Here is a 15,573-nt window from a genome sequence, read left to right on the forward strand (position 1 = left end):
AGAAAGCAAGAAGACTTAATTCTTCCATACAAGTGGCAGTATGGTAAAAGTAGTACGTCTGCTTCCACAAGTAATACAGTGAGGCCAAGTGAGAGTTGTCCTCCTCTACTGTAAATAGTTCAGTTGGAGTATCTCACTATTCCCTTCTCCCATCCAAGTTCCACAATAAATAATAAAAAAAAACAAAAACAAATACCCTGGACATTTTATTGAGTAACGAGCAAACGGAAGTAAGGAAGGGTATGTGAAAACCCCCCAGCAACTATCTGAAGGTAATCAGAGGGAGACCTTAGAAGTCAACACACAGCAAGCCCCATGGGGACAGTGCTACAAAAAGAAGAATACTATTTCACAAAATCTTCATCTTGAGCATGTCATCCAGTTCTGGTCACTAGTCCTCAGGAAGAATATGCTCGAACTGGAGAGTGTCCAGAGAAGGACAACAAAGCTAATAAGGGGGCATTAAACTTAAAACGTATTCTCCCTGGAGAAGAAACGTCTACGAGGAGATATGACAGCGATACACTAATATCTAATGATATTAGTGGTGATTCTAGCATAGGTAGAAAACTATTACTACTTTTTTTTTTACCCTCCTTAAAAGTTTGCTCTCATATATTATTGATTGTAACAAAATAGTTTTTATGTTTCAGTAGTAATAATTGGTATTCTCATAGGAGATTACAATCATCTTATTATGCCTTTCCCTATTTCTTTCCTGCAACATGTAATTGACAGTTTCTAAGGCAAGCCATAGATGGTGCAAATTTCTTTCCTGCAACTACGGCAACTAAGGAAAGAATTTCGCACAATTCCCCCATCATACAGACCCTGCATAAATGTTTGTATATAAATTATTTTAACCTTTTATAAAAAAAATTTACAGAAAAAATACTTTGTAGATCCCACTTACATTACCCATGGGAGAGATGACTAGGGTAGAACTATAGGCAAAACTTGTTTCATTTAGGATAGTGTAAAGGAGGGTTATAACGCCTGTCAGATTTTTTATTTTTTGCCATCTGTGCCACATTGGGAAGATTTCCCTTCACTTCCTGTCCCCTAGCCAAAACAGGAAGTGAGAGGAAATCCCTGAAAATTAGGGGAATCCTTACCATATCACCAGAACTAGTGTCGGAAGATTTCCCCTCTATTACTTTTCTGATGACAACCTAAAATGTGGGATTTTCATTTACTTTGACTTTCAATGATAATGGTAAATAGGACAAATAGAGAGGGTGAATCTCCCTAACGGGGGACAGAGACAGCAATAAAAACTGACAGGGGGTCTAATCCCTCTCCATGCCATCCAACACAAAAAAAAAGTTTTGCTTTTAGTTATAATTGTTTAACCTGTCAGCCTGTCACAGCTCCTTTAACATTTACCTTGTGAGCAATATAAATAAAACCCACAGTTTATTTGAGAAATTTATTTTTATTGGCTCCAGATAACATTTGACCTGTGTTTCTACGTAACAAGAATATATCATTTAGAAATTAACCAGACTTTGTGTTTTGCTGCATACCGCACTATGAAGTGGGTACGTGCTTTAAATCTGTACAAGTGACAAGACGATATTTCCTCCAATTTCTAGGGTATCAATCATCTGCATGTTGGGGAAGCGGTGGGCGTATTCACAGAACTGCTGTCCATTCACATATACCTTATAGCGTCCATTTCCTGTACGGATGGAAATCTGGGAGAAGAGAACATAATACGTGTCAATGGAGGTGCGAGTAGTTTTATAAGCCGCTGTCCAAAGCTGACAATATACAGTGCCTTGCAAAAGTATTCACACCCTTTGGCTTTTTACCTATTTTGTTATATTACCTATTAGCCTTTAGTTCAATGTTTTTTTTATCTGAATTATATGTGAAGTATCAGAACACAATAGTCTAAGTTGGTGAAGTAAAATTTGAAAAAAATATATACATAAAACCTATTTTTCAGAAATAAAAAACTCATAATTGGCATGTGCGTATGTATTCACCCCCTTTGTTATGAAGCCCATAAAAAGCTCTGGTGCAACCAATTACCTTCAGAAGTCACATAATTAGTGAAATGATGTCCACCTGTGTGCAATCTAAGTGTCACATGATCTATCATCACATATACACACCTTTTTGAAAGGCCCCAGAGGCTGCAACACCTAAGCAAGAGGCACCACTAACCAAACGCTGCCATGAAGACCAAGGAACTCTCCAAACAAGTAAGGGACAATGTTGTTGAGAAGTACAAGTCAGGGTTAGGTTATAAAAAAATATCCAAATCTTTGCTGATCCCTAGGGGCACCATCAAATCTATCATAACCAAATGGAAAGAACATGGCACAACAGCAAACCTGCCAAGAGACGGCCGCACACCAAAACTCATGGACCGGGCAAGGAGGGCATTAATCAAAGAGGCAGCACAGAGACCTAAGGTAACCCTGGAGGAGCTGCAGAGTTCCACATCAGAGACTGGAGTATCTGTACATAGGACAACAATAAGCCAGACGCTCAATAGAGTTGGGCTTTATGGCAGTGGCCAGAAGAAAGCCATTACTTTCAGCAAAAAACAAATTGGCATGTTTTGAGTTTGCGAAAAGGCATGTGGGAGACTCCCAAAATGTATGGAGGAAAGTGCTCTGGTCTGATGAGACTAAAATTGAACTTTTTAGCCATCAAAGAAAACTCTTTGTCTGGCGCAAACCCAACACATGATGACCCAAAGAACACCATCCCCGCAGTGAAACATGGTGGTGGCAGCATCATGCTGTGGGGATGTTTTTCAGCAGTCGGGACTGGGAAACTGGTCAAAGTTGAGGGAAAGATGGATGGTGCTAAATACAGGGATATTCTTGAGCAAAACCTGTACCACTCTGTGTGTGATTTGATTCACCTTCCAGCAGGACAATGACCCCAAACACACTGCTAAAGCAACACATGAGTGGTTTAAAGGGGTTGTTAACCTTCAGTTTTTTTTCACCTTAATGCTACCTATGCATTAAGGTGAAAAAACATCTGATAGTTACAGGCCCCCCAGCCCCCCGGTTTACTTACCTGAGCACTCGAAAGTCCCGTGTCGAGAACGCGCTGGCTTCTCGGCTCTTCTCGGCCCGGTCTTCTTGGCTCTTCATTGGATAGATTGATAACAGCGCAGCCATTGGCTCGCGCTGCTGTCAATCAAATCCAAATGACTCGGCCGACGGTGGGTGGGACCGAGACATACACTCTGTGTCTATGGATGCAGAGTGTATGAGACGGGAGCAGCCCCCAAGGTAACCCCCTCGGGAGAGAGCTTCCCGAGGGGGTTATCTATTTTCGAGGAGGAGCCGAGAGAGCCACCGTGGGACCCCAGAACAGGAGGATCGGGGCCACTCTATGCAAAACGAGCTGCACAGTGGAGGTAAGTATGACATGTTTATTATTTTTAAAAAATGAAAAATGAACCTTTACAACCCCTTTAAGGGGAAACATGTAAATGTGTTGGAATGGCCTAGTCAAAGCCCAGACCTCAATCCAATAGAAAATCTGTGGTCAGACTTAAAGATTGCTGTTCACAAGCGCAAACCATCCAACTTGAAGGAGCTGAAGCAGTTTTGCAAGGAGGAATGGGCAAAAATCCCAGTGGTAAGATGTGGCAAGCTCATAGAGACTTATCCAAAGCGACTTGGAGCTGTGATAGCTGCAAAAGGTGGCTCTACAAAGTATTGACTTTAGGGGGGTGAATAGTTATGCACATTGACCTTTTCTGTTATTTTGTCCTATTTGTTGTTTGCTTCACAATAAAAAAAAAAAAAAATCTTCAAAGTAGTGGGCATGTTCTATAAATTAAATGATGCAAATCCTCAAACAATCCATGTTAATTCCAGGTTGTGAGGCAACAAAACACGAAAAATGCCAAGGGGGGTGAATACTTTTGCAAGGCACTGTACACTATAGTTATCTATTTCTTTTTTGCACACTTTTCCCATTCTTTTAATTTCAGTCAACTTAGTCACTTATACATTTTAGGTTTTTGTTTTCCTGGGATCCCTTGTATGTCTCGGCCCCCAAGTCTGGCCCTCTATTAGCTCCCGAACGGAGTTTACTCTGAGAAACATATTCCATCTGGCTGTAAACCTTGACATACTTTCACCATCAATGATGTGTCTTTTTAGTGCATCTTTGTGAACCTGTATGGATAAACTTCCACTGCTTTGGAGGGCTTCGTTTACATATAGCGACATTTTCTTTATAGACTGCTGATTGTTTCTATTCATGACATGGTCTTTCCACAGATATACACAAATCAAATTTGCCGGCTCCTGATGAAGTGGGCACTGCTCTACGAAACGCATAGAGACCACAGTCCAAACATGCAATAATTCAAGTGCTTTTGTAATTGTGTATATACACCATATTGTCAAAAGTATTGGGAAGCCTGCCTTTACACGCACATGGACTTTAATGGCATCCCAGTCTTAGTCTGTAGGGTTCAATATTGAGTTGGCCCACCCTTTGCAGCTATAACAGCTTCAACTCTTCTGGGAAGACTTTCCACAAGGTTTAGAAGTGTGTCTATGGGAATGTTTGACCATTCTTCCAGAAGCACATTGGTGAGGTCAGGCATTGTTATTGGACAAGAAAGCCTGGCTCTAATTCATCCCAAAGGTGTTCTATTGGGTTGAGGTCAGGACTCTGTGCAGGCCAGTCAAGTTCCTCCACCCCAAACTCGCTCACCCATGTCTTTATGGACCTTGCTTTGTGCACTGGTGCGCAGTTATGTTGGAACAGGAAGGGGCCACCCTCAAAATGTTCCCACAAAGTTGGGAGCATGAAATTGTCCAAAATGTCTTGGTATTCTGATGTCAGAGTTCCCTTCACTGGAACTAAGGGTCCAAGCCCAACCCCTGAAAAACAACCCCACACCATAATGCCCCCTCCACCAAATGATTTGGAGGGGTGGCCCAATACTTTTGGCAATATACTGTGGATGAGCAAGTTTGGGGTGAAGTGGAGACTGAGAGCCTTCTCGTCCAACATCGATGCCTGATCTCACAAATGCTCTTCTGGAAGAATGGTCAAACATTCCCATAGACACACTCCTAAACCTTGTGGAAAGTCTTCCCAGAAGAGTTGAAGCTGTTATACAGTTGCAATAAAAGGTATGTGAACCCTTTTGGATTGATATGGATTTCTGCACAGATTGGTCATAAAATGTGATCTGATCTCCATCTAAGTCACAACAATACACAATCACAGTCTGCTTAAACTAATAACACACAAAGAATTAAATGCTACCATGTTTTTATTGAACACACCATGTAAACATTCACAGTGCAATGGTGGAAAAAGTATGTGAACCCTTGGATTTAATAACTGGTTGAACCTCCTTTGGCAGCAATAACTTCAACCAAACGTTTCCTGTAGTTGCAGATCAGACGTGCACAACGGTCAGGAGTAATTCTTGACCATTCCTCTTTACAGAACTGTTTCAGTTCAGCAATATTCTTGGGATGTCTGGTGTGAATTGCTTTCTTGAGGTCATGCCACAGCATCTCAATCGGGTTGAGGTCAGGACTCTGAGTGGGCCGCTCCAGAAGGCGTATTTTATTCTGTTTAAGCCATTCTGTTGTTGATTTGCTTCTATGCTTTGGGTTGTTGTCGTATTGCAACACCCATCTTTTGTTGAGCTTCAGCAGGTTAACAGATGGCCTTAAGTTCTCCTGCAAAATGTCTTGATAAACTTGGGAGTTCATTTTTCCTTCGATGATAGCAATCCGTCCAGGCCCTGACGCAGCAAAGCAAACCATGATGCCCCCCAGCACCATTCTTCACAGTTGGGATGAGGTTTTGATGTTGGTGTGCTGTGCCTCTTTTTCTCCACACATAGTGTTGTGTGTTTCTTCCAAACCAATCCAACTTTGGTTTCATCTGTCCACAGAATATTTTGCCAGTACTGCTGTGGAACATCCTGGTGCTCTTGTGCAAACTGTAAACGTGCAGCAATGGTTTTTTTTTTGGACAGCAGTGGCTTCCTCTGTGGTATCCTCCCATGAAATCCATTCTTGTTTAGTGTTTTACATATCGTAGATTCGCTAACAGGGATGTTAGCATATGCCAGAGACTTTTGTAAGTCTTTAACCACTTCCCGACCGGCGCACGCCGATGTACGTCGGCAGAATGGCACGGCTGGGCAAATGGGCGTACCTGTAAGTCCCATTGAATTTACCGCCGTGCCATTGCGTACACGCCGGCCAGGAGCTCCGTGAGTCGGGTCGCGGGTCCTGCGGACTCGATAGCCGCGGGGATACTCGCGATTGCCTCACGGAGAGGACGAACGGGGAGATGCTGATGTAAACAAGTATCTCCCCGTTCTGCCTAGTGACAGTGTCACTGATCTCTGTTCCCTACAGTTAGAAAACACTCCCTAGTACTGACTTAACCCCTCCCCGCCCCCTAGTGGTTAACCCCTTCACTGCCAGTGTCATTTACACAGGAATCAGTGCATTTTTATAGCACTGATTGCTGTATAAATGACAATGGTCCCAAATATGTGTCAAAAATGTCCGATGTGTCCACCATAATGTCGCAGTCACAATAAAAATCGCTGATCGCCGCCATTACTAGTAAAAAAAAAAATTATTAATAAAAATGCCATAAAACTATCCCCTATTTTGTAGACGCTATAACTTTTGCGCAAACCAATCAATAAACGCTTATTGTGATTTTTTTTTTACCAAAAATATGTAGAAGAATACGTATCGGCCTAAACTGAGGAAAAAAAATGTTTTTTTAATTATTTTTGGGGGATAGTTATTATAGCAAAAAGTAAAAAATAATGCGTTTTTTTCAAAATTGTCGCTATTTTTTTGTTTATAGCGCAAAAAATAAAAACTGCAGAGGTGATCAAATACCACCAAAAGAAAGCTCTCTTTGTGGGAAAAAAAGGACATCAATTTTGTTTGGGAGCCACGTCGCATGACCGCGCAATTGTCAGTTAAAGCGACGCAGTGCCGAATCGCAAAAAGTGCTCTGGTCAGGAAGGGGGTAAATTCTTCTGGGGCTGAAGTGGTTAACTGACACTCTAGGATTCTTCTTCACCTCATTGATCAGTCTGCACTGTGCTCTTGCAGTCATCTTTACAGGACGCCCACTCCTAGGGAGAGTAGCAGCAGTGCTGAATTCTCTCCATTTATAGACAATTTGTCTTACCATGGACTGGTGAACAGCAAGACTTTTGGAGATACTTTTATAACCCTTTCCAGCTTTATGCAAGTCAACAATTCTTAATTGTAGGTCTTTCTGAGAGCTCTTTTGTGCGAGGCATCATTCACATCAGGCAATGCTTCTTGTGAAACGAAAACTCAGAACTGGTGTATGTTTTTTATAGGGCAGGGCAGCTGTAACCAACACCTCCAATCCCATCTCATTGATTGGACTCCAGTTGGCTGACACCTCACTCCAATTAGCTCTTGGAGATCTCATTAGTCTAGGGGTTCACATACTTTTTTCACCTGCACTGTGAATGTTTACATGGTGTGTTCAATAAAAACACAATAACATTTAATTCTTTGTGTGTTATTAGTTTAAGCAGACTGTGATTGTCTATTGTTGTGACTTAGATGAAGATCAGATCACATTTTATGACCAATTTGTGCAGAAATCCATATCATTCCAAAAGGGTTCACATACTTTTTATTGCAACTGTAGCTGCAAAGGGTGGACCAACTCACTATTGAACCCTACGGACTAATTCCCCGTACACACGGTCGGACTTTGTTCGGACATTCCGACAACAAAATCCTAGGATTTTTTCCGACAGATGTTGGCTCAAACTTGTCTTGTATACACACGGTCACACAAAGTTGTCGGAAAATCCGATCGTTCTGAACGCGGTGACGTAAAACACGTACGTCAGGACTATAAACGGGGCAGTGGCCAATAGCTTTCATCTCTTTTTTTATTCTGAGCATGCGTGGCACTTTGTCCATCGGATTTGTGTACACACGATCGGAATTTCCGACAACGGATTTTGTTGTCGGAAAATTTTATCTCCTGCTCTCCAACTTTGTGTGTCGGAAAATCCGATGGAAAATGTCCGATGGAGCCCACACACGATCGGAATTTCCGACAACACGCTCCGATCGGACATTTTCCATCGGAAAATCCGACCGTGTGTACGGGGCATAAGACTGAGATGCCATTAAGGTTCATGTGTGTAAAGGCAGGCGTCCCAATACTTTTGACAATATAGTGTATGTCATTCCATGAAAATACATGTACATTGTGTCTTTGTATTTTGACATACACTTTTCCAATATCTGATTTTAACGCTAACGTAATAAATTTTGTATTTTTTATATATTGGTATCAATCTTTATTTGGCACAACTCACAGAAGTCCCATGGACAACATTTCTTATTTTGGTATCTATATACAATACATCCAAATCATACAATCTCCTGCAGATCTACCAACATGTATGTAGTACAAGGACTGCCTTGTGACGAAAATGTAAGCGTAGGATAGTTTTGCCTTAATAAGATGTGGTGTGATCTGTAGAAGTAGTGTAATTGTAGATGTAGTTTAATTCTAGATTATTAAAAATATAGTATTCTATGTCAGTCATGCACATATGTTCTTTCATTAGCATTTGAAAAGGACAGAGCCAGTTTTTTAGGATCGAAGTGACACCTAGATGCCAATAAAAGTTCCCATTAGAGTAAACAGATTGCCACCATCCTGAGGCTCAAAGAAAACTACTAGTCATCTTGGCTACACGGATCTGCAGGGGGTATTCGCAAGGCCCCAGCCAGTCTGCAAGCTTTGATTAATATCAAGAGATATAAGGAACCTATTTTATCTCCCATAAAAGCTAAAATATTAACGTCAGAGAGATGAAAATAATTCCTTTTGATCGTACACCTGATGGGTTACGTGTACATGTAACTCTGTATGTTTAGCAGGTGTGGAATCCTAGAGAACCACACAAAACTGTTATATGGCGCCTGATTGCGGCAGGCAGTCAGTGATTGGTACTGTTGCGATCGGACTGATGCGCTGGTATCGGAAATCCTATCCAAGACCCAGCAATCCACGCCGTTCTGGGCCAATCTGACTCTGGTCATTTCAGAACACCAACGTTCTGTGGGCTGAGACAGGAACACCCCCCAGGGTTAATTGGCCAAGGGCTAAAGTCCAGCCCACATCCATATTTCTATAAATTGGGTAGCCTGAGATATGGACATGGTTCTTCCATGAAGCCAGTTCGAAACTGGGGAGTTCCTACATGTTCCAGTATGCTTCTATGAAAGGATAGACTTCGGTAAAGTTTATTTCTGTTTTTATCCCTCTTTATTTTCATAGCAAATTGCCAATTTGTGTGTCTTTCTGCATTTTTGTATCTTTTTTGGTAAATCTTTTTTCTTTGTATATCTTATATGCACTGCCCACTTTCGGGATATTAAATGATAAAATTAATAAGTGACTTCCGTGTACTAAGCTAGGACTCATATCTCTGGAGAGGTTGTTGTATTTTAGTGCCTGAGTACTCGGGCTAAGTTATGTACCAATCGGTATGCAATTTCACTGCATGTTGGCAGATTGCATGCAGATTGTGAGCTAACAGATCTTCCAGACAGAGATCTGTGTGTGTGTGGTGGCTCGGCAGACCAGTCTGCGGACAAACTGTTGGGTGGTGGCAGGCTATCATTTATTGTGTGTCCGGTGTGTGGATGTGGGGACAGTGGGAAGAGTAATTAACACCAGGGTTCAAGCTTGCAGGATAGCTGGAGGAACCCTAGAAGTGTGTAGTAATTGCTAGACTGTTCCTCAACCCTTAGAGTGCACCAGATTGTATGTAAGATTCTAATCTGCCTGTGTGTGGTCAGCTAACTGGATTGGAGTGGAGTCTCCCTCTAGTGGTCGCCGAGGGCGTGCGTAATTCGTGACATGCCTGATTACATACAAAAAGATTGATTAGGCATGCTATTTTCAGAAGCTCATAACAACCAATAAGAATACATTTTTCACTGGTCTGACTTTTGTACACTAAAGTCCATTTCTGTTTTTTTGAGGTTGCTACTGAATGAAGTCCATAGAGATTTCAAAATTAAGTCATAGCTGAGCAGTTATGCACCAGTTCAGTAAGACAGTGCAAAGAGCAGCAAAGCTACGAAAAGTACCAAAATCTGTACCAGCCAATCAGATTTCCACAGTCCGCTAACAGATTACTTCCAGTTGCTTTGGGTTGTTGAACTTTGAATATCTACATTGCCACTGCCTTGTTTAAATAAACCTGCCAGCTCTGGGCAAATTAAAGGGGTGGGGGGCCGTTATTGGCATAGTAGCTGTGTGGACAATATAGACATTTCCATTGGGCTGGGCTTATTTATTTTTTTAGGGATGTTCCTTGTCAAGCTTAGAAATACTTACATCAAAATACTGTCCGACTTGGAAGGGATTAAATGGAGCGCTCCTTTCCTCAGGACCCCATCCTCCGCCCAGAAAACTGTTCCTCACCACTGCGTTTTCGTTCAGGCGGACGTTGAAATGCAGAGCAATGTCATTAGTTCTCGATGACTTAAAGTTAATGTGGAATCTGAAAAAAAGATTTATTGGAGTTGGTTAGTCTATCATGAAGAAATGAGTTAGGAAATCATTGGATTGTCTCCGTCCAGGAGGTACTACAACAGTGAACTGGCAACATACTATTAAAGAGGTTTCCTCGCTTGCAGAGGAGCTGACCTGTGACCCACAGTACCCATAGACATGAGATGGATTTAGGCTTGCCACCTTTTCTTCAAGCCAAACCCAAACATTTTAGCAGCCTGGGACACCTTTGGGTGCTCCAAGGAGAGTAGTAATGTGGTGCGCATAGCGTGCCGCAGCAAACAGTTATTGTGGCCAAATTGCTATTGCTGGCATTATCACCCTGCATCCCAGTGATGCTGAACCTGCCCCCAGACAGCCACCCGCAGCTCTTGGATGGAAACAGATTTGTGTGCGACTATCTTGGTTACTTGGGGAGCCACAGTCCGGCCTGAATAATGTGTCTGGGTTTCAGTCCGCCTGAAACCCGGACACATGATTCAAAACCCGAACTGCGTGAATCCTGGACAGGTGGTAACCCTAGATGGATGTGAGATCCAACGTTCCATAGACATGCACATTCATGTGAGCATACAGAACATATTTATGCCCTTTAAGGAAACCTTGCCATGGATTAATCTACTATTCACCTAAGGTTCTTGACTGCTCAGGATTAAACTAGAGACAAAGATAGGCTTCCTGTTTTGACAATTGCATTCTAGTTGGGCAATTATCATTTTATGTCTAAGGGCACTTTTGCAGCTCCCAGTTCTTTAACTTCCACATGAAAGCCTATGTGACATCTGAGCCACGGAGTCGGAGAACAGCCATGGCAACACAATGAATGTCAGTAGAGCAATTGCTATGCTCACAGAACTGAATAGTTATCTATGGCAGCATCTTCCATAACACACAGCCATTCTGAACATAGCAAATTTCAGATAAGGGTTCAGGTTTTTGCACATCCCGTGGTTCCCACCACCAACAAATCATGCTAATGAGCTGAGGGCATGGAGACCATTTGTTGTGCAGAGCTTTATATCACTAGAACTTTCAAGAGTAAGGGAAAAATAACATTTCTTTCTTGAATAGCTGCCACAATCTGATTTTTGTACAAGCCATCACTGCCGCATTCACAGTGGAGCCAATTAAAATCAGATAGGAGATTCCATTACCAGCTCGCTACAGACCACCACAGTGTATTTTTGGGTCATACCACTGCTTTATAAATTGACCCCAGCATGAAAGCATCTCGTGGTCAGACTGTTGGTAGTTGTGTGGTGTGCAATCTGGGAACTACATAGGGTGGTTTTAAGATCCTGGAAACACACAATTGCCTGTATTCTTACAGGCCTGGATTCAGGAGATTCATAAAATTAGGATAGTTACAGCAAAGGGGATTTACAAAGCAGTTAGCTGAATAAGATGATTGCCAAAATAGGGGCCATTGTACAAGTAGGTTGTATTCTGTAAATAATTTTAAAGTGGTACTAAACCCAGGACCCTGCATTCACTATGACTGGTCTCCCACAGTACACAGAACACGGAAATGCAATTATTTTAGTGAATATAAACGGCTAAATACCTTTTCTAATCAGCAGCTAGAGCAGTCTTGTGACTTCTATCAGTGTCTGGTTAAAGCTTGTGGAGGAGTTTTCATTCTACTTTGACTTTCCTGTGAGGCTGCAGGACCCCTGACCCTCCCGCTGGACAGTGCCCTGTGCTAATCACATGCACCCTCCCAAGAACAATAAATTCTCTAGCAATACACACAAAACTCAGCATGTGCCTCTAATGCAGTGGTTCTCAACTCCAGTCCTTGGGACCCACCAACAGGCCAGATTTTAAGTATTGCCTTGGGGAGATGCAGACTAGAATACTGCAATCACTGAGCAGCAAATTATATCACCTGTGTATTTGTGGGCGGCACAGTGGTGCAGTGGATAGCACTTTCACCTAGCAGTAAGAAGGGTCACTGGTTCGAATCCCACCCACGACACTACCTGCCTGGAGTTTGCATGTTCTCCCTGTGCCTGCGTGGGTTTCCTCCGGGTACTCCGGTTTCCTCCCACACTCCAAAGACATGCTGGTAGGTTAATTGGATCCTGTCTAAATTGTCCCTAGTATGAATGTGAGTTAGGGACCGTAGATTGTAAGCTCCTTGAGGGTAGGGACTGATGTGAATGTACAATGTATATGTAAAGCGCTGCGTAAATTGACGGCGCTATATAAGTACCTGAAATAAATAAAATAAATAAAATAAATGTATTTCAGTTATCTTGCAAACCTGGCCTGTTGGTGGGTCCTGAGTTGAGAACCACTGCTCTAATGCCCTGTACACACGGTCGGATTTTCCGTCGGAAAAAGTGCGATCGGATTGTGTTGTCGGCAATTCTGACCGTGTGTGGGCTCCATCGGACTTTTTCCGTCAGAATTTCCGACACACAAAGTTTGAGAGCAGGATATAAAATTTTCCGACAACAAAATCCAATCGTTTAAATTCCAATCGTGTGTACACAAATCCGACGCACAAAGTGCCATGCATGCTCAGAATAATTGAAGAGACTAAAGCTATTGGCTACTGCCCCATTTATAGTCCCGACTTACATGTTTTACGTCACCGCGTTCAGAACGATCGGATTTTCCGACAACTTTGTGCGACCATGTGTATCCAAGACAAGTTTGGCCCAAAATCCGAAGGAAAAAATCAGACGGATTTTGCCGTTGGAATGTCCGATCGTGTGTACAGGGCATTAGGCTCTGTTCTATCAGCAGATGGTTTGGGGACAATGCAAATAGGGGAGGATCAGAGAAGACAGGATCAAACAGCCTTTTTTACACAATGCAGAGGATTAACCCCTTAGGTTCCACAGTGAGTATAACAAGCATGCTTATACTGCATATGCAGACTGATTTTACTGTTGTGGGTTTAGTAACACTTTAAATATAATATTTTTATGTTTTATTTTAGAGTTCCTCTAATTACACAATACAAGTAGAGGGTGATCAAGATAGTTAATATGATATATTAGAGGTGATAAAGATGGTTAATATACCACAGGATCTACAAAGCGACTCCAAAAGGAAGAATAGAGGTACAACTCGGGGGGTTCTAGTCTCCTGCCCCATAACATTTCGGGATTTAAGTCAACATTCCTCTTTTGCTTTTATTTAATTGGGAAAATATGTTTGAACATCAACCAAGCAATATGCTTATCTCCTATTTCATTCTACTCATATGGTAACTCCAATGTAACAACAATAAGCTGGAATTTTTTTCTCTCTTTCCCCTGCAGGGAAAAGTTTCAGAAAAAAGCTACTGTGAGTTTTTTTTGTTAAAGTAGAACTATAGGCAAAACTTTTTTTTTTCATTTTGGATAGAGTAAGGGAGGGTTATAACCCCTGTAAGGTTTATTTTTGCCATCTTTGTCCCATTGGAGAGATTTACTTTCACTTCCTGTCTCATTGCCAAACAGGAAGTGAGAGTAAATCCCTGCAAATTAAGGGAATCTCTTGGGGACCCTCAGGTCACTATAACTAGTGTCCCCATTGGAAGATTTCTCCTCTATTAATTTTCTGGGGACAACCCAACATTTGGGATTTTCTTTTACTTTCACTTTCAAAGATAATGGTAAACGCGACAACTAGAGAGAGTGAATCTCTCCACAGACAGCAATAAAAACTGACAATGGCTCTAATCCCTCTCCACTCTATCCACAACTAAAAAAAAGTTTTGCATACTTTAAGATTTGCAGACTCTTAAATGTAGAAAAGAGATTATCTTAATATTCAATTAGAAGGGGGGTCTCCTTGTATGTACAATATGATCTGAAGTTTGAGTGTACAGAGCTATATATTCCAAATAATTTCAAATTGCAAAAAAATATAACTACTTGTCTTATTCACTTTTCATATATAAAATACATTTCTTGTCTAATTGTATCTGCGTCCCAGGTAGCTGCCAACCTTGCTAACACTACAGTATCCTTATACAGAGGAAAGGACACACAAGCCTATTGTGATACCATAGTCCTCTGTGTATAGTGTTGTTGGGTTTCACTTACTTCTGCCCTCCTTGGGGTATAAATCCTTTCACTATAAAGGTCCTTTTGGGTGACACTCCTCCAGGTATGTTTGTATAATAAGGAACTGGCTGTGATGTAGAGGATAAAGAAAGTTTAATGAGTATAACGGTAAAAAACAAGCCATTTATATGAGAGCAATGATGATGTGCACAGACCAGTAACCTATTATTAATCAGATTTTTTTGGGGGTGATTGTTGATTCAGTGCTATGTGGGAAGGCACTGTGCACATTATTATTACTCTTTGAACCACTTTGAATACTTTTGTGAGACAGACACATTAGATCAAGCTTTCTCAACCAGGGTTGCTAGGGGTTCCTTGAGCAGTGACAGATTTATCTCCCACCCACAATGACCCCTAATGTAGGGTGGTAAATGCTCTAGGTATGTCAAATTCCTCAATATTTTATTTAAAACTTTCTACAACTTACCTGTAAGCAGGGGTTAATACCCATTTTAGTATGGTCTCGCTCCCTGTGTGTAGTTGCGGGTGGAGTCGGAATCCCTTTATAATCTGGTGTGAGTAGGGTCCTGGGTTGGTGGAGTATGGGAACAGGTTACCCCTGATGCAGGCTATGTGAGTTTGTGTCTTGTAGAGTAGAGAGCCTTCCAGGAACAAGCCCAGGAAGAAGGGCTCTAGATGAGTATCAACTGCAAAAAGACTCACAGTGGAGAAAGCAAGAAGATGGCTGGATTTTCTGAGTTCAAGCTTTTTGCGTAATGATGAGTAATAGAGCTACACTGAAATGTGAAGATGGAGAGAGCCTTTTGATTTGTCATTGCACATTAAAATCTCTAAAAAGTCTCCTTGTGTGGACATTCCTTTATTCCTGATGGTGAAGCTCAGGCCAGGAGAAAGTGAGTACAACATAGAGAAGAGTTTCTCCCTTTACAGGTGTGGGTGTACGCTAGCCTGAGAAGAAGAGGGGAGG

General features: G+C 41.8%; 1 protein-coding gene across 1 annotated transcript in view; it reads right to left on the reverse strand.

The window, feature by feature from the left end:
* Positions 1 to 1,415: 1,415 nt before the first annotated feature.
* Positions 1,416 to 15,573, reverse strand: part of LOC141107777 (galectin-4-like) — a 36,623-nt gene continuing 22,465 nt past the window's right edge. The window contains exons 8-10 of the mRNA XM_073598739.1: positions 14,622 to 14,710; positions 10,402 to 10,567; positions 1,416 to 1,697 (exon numbers count right to left, since the gene is read on the reverse strand). Of these exons, the coding sequence (XP_073454840.1) occupies positions 1,551 to 1,697; positions 10,402 to 10,567; positions 14,622 to 14,710 (402 nt within the window). The 3' untranslated portion in view covers positions 1,416 to 1,550. The remainder of the gene's footprint in view (positions 1,698 to 10,401; positions 10,568 to 14,621; positions 14,711 to 15,573) is intronic.

Source organism: Aquarana catesbeiana, linkage group LG09 (genome assembly GCF_042186555.1).
Source record: "Aquarana catesbeiana isolate 2022-GZ linkage group LG09, ASM4218655v1, whole genome shotgun sequence".
Lineage (NCBI taxonomy): Eukaryota > Metazoa > Chordata > Amphibia > Anura > Ranidae > Aquarana > Aquarana catesbeiana.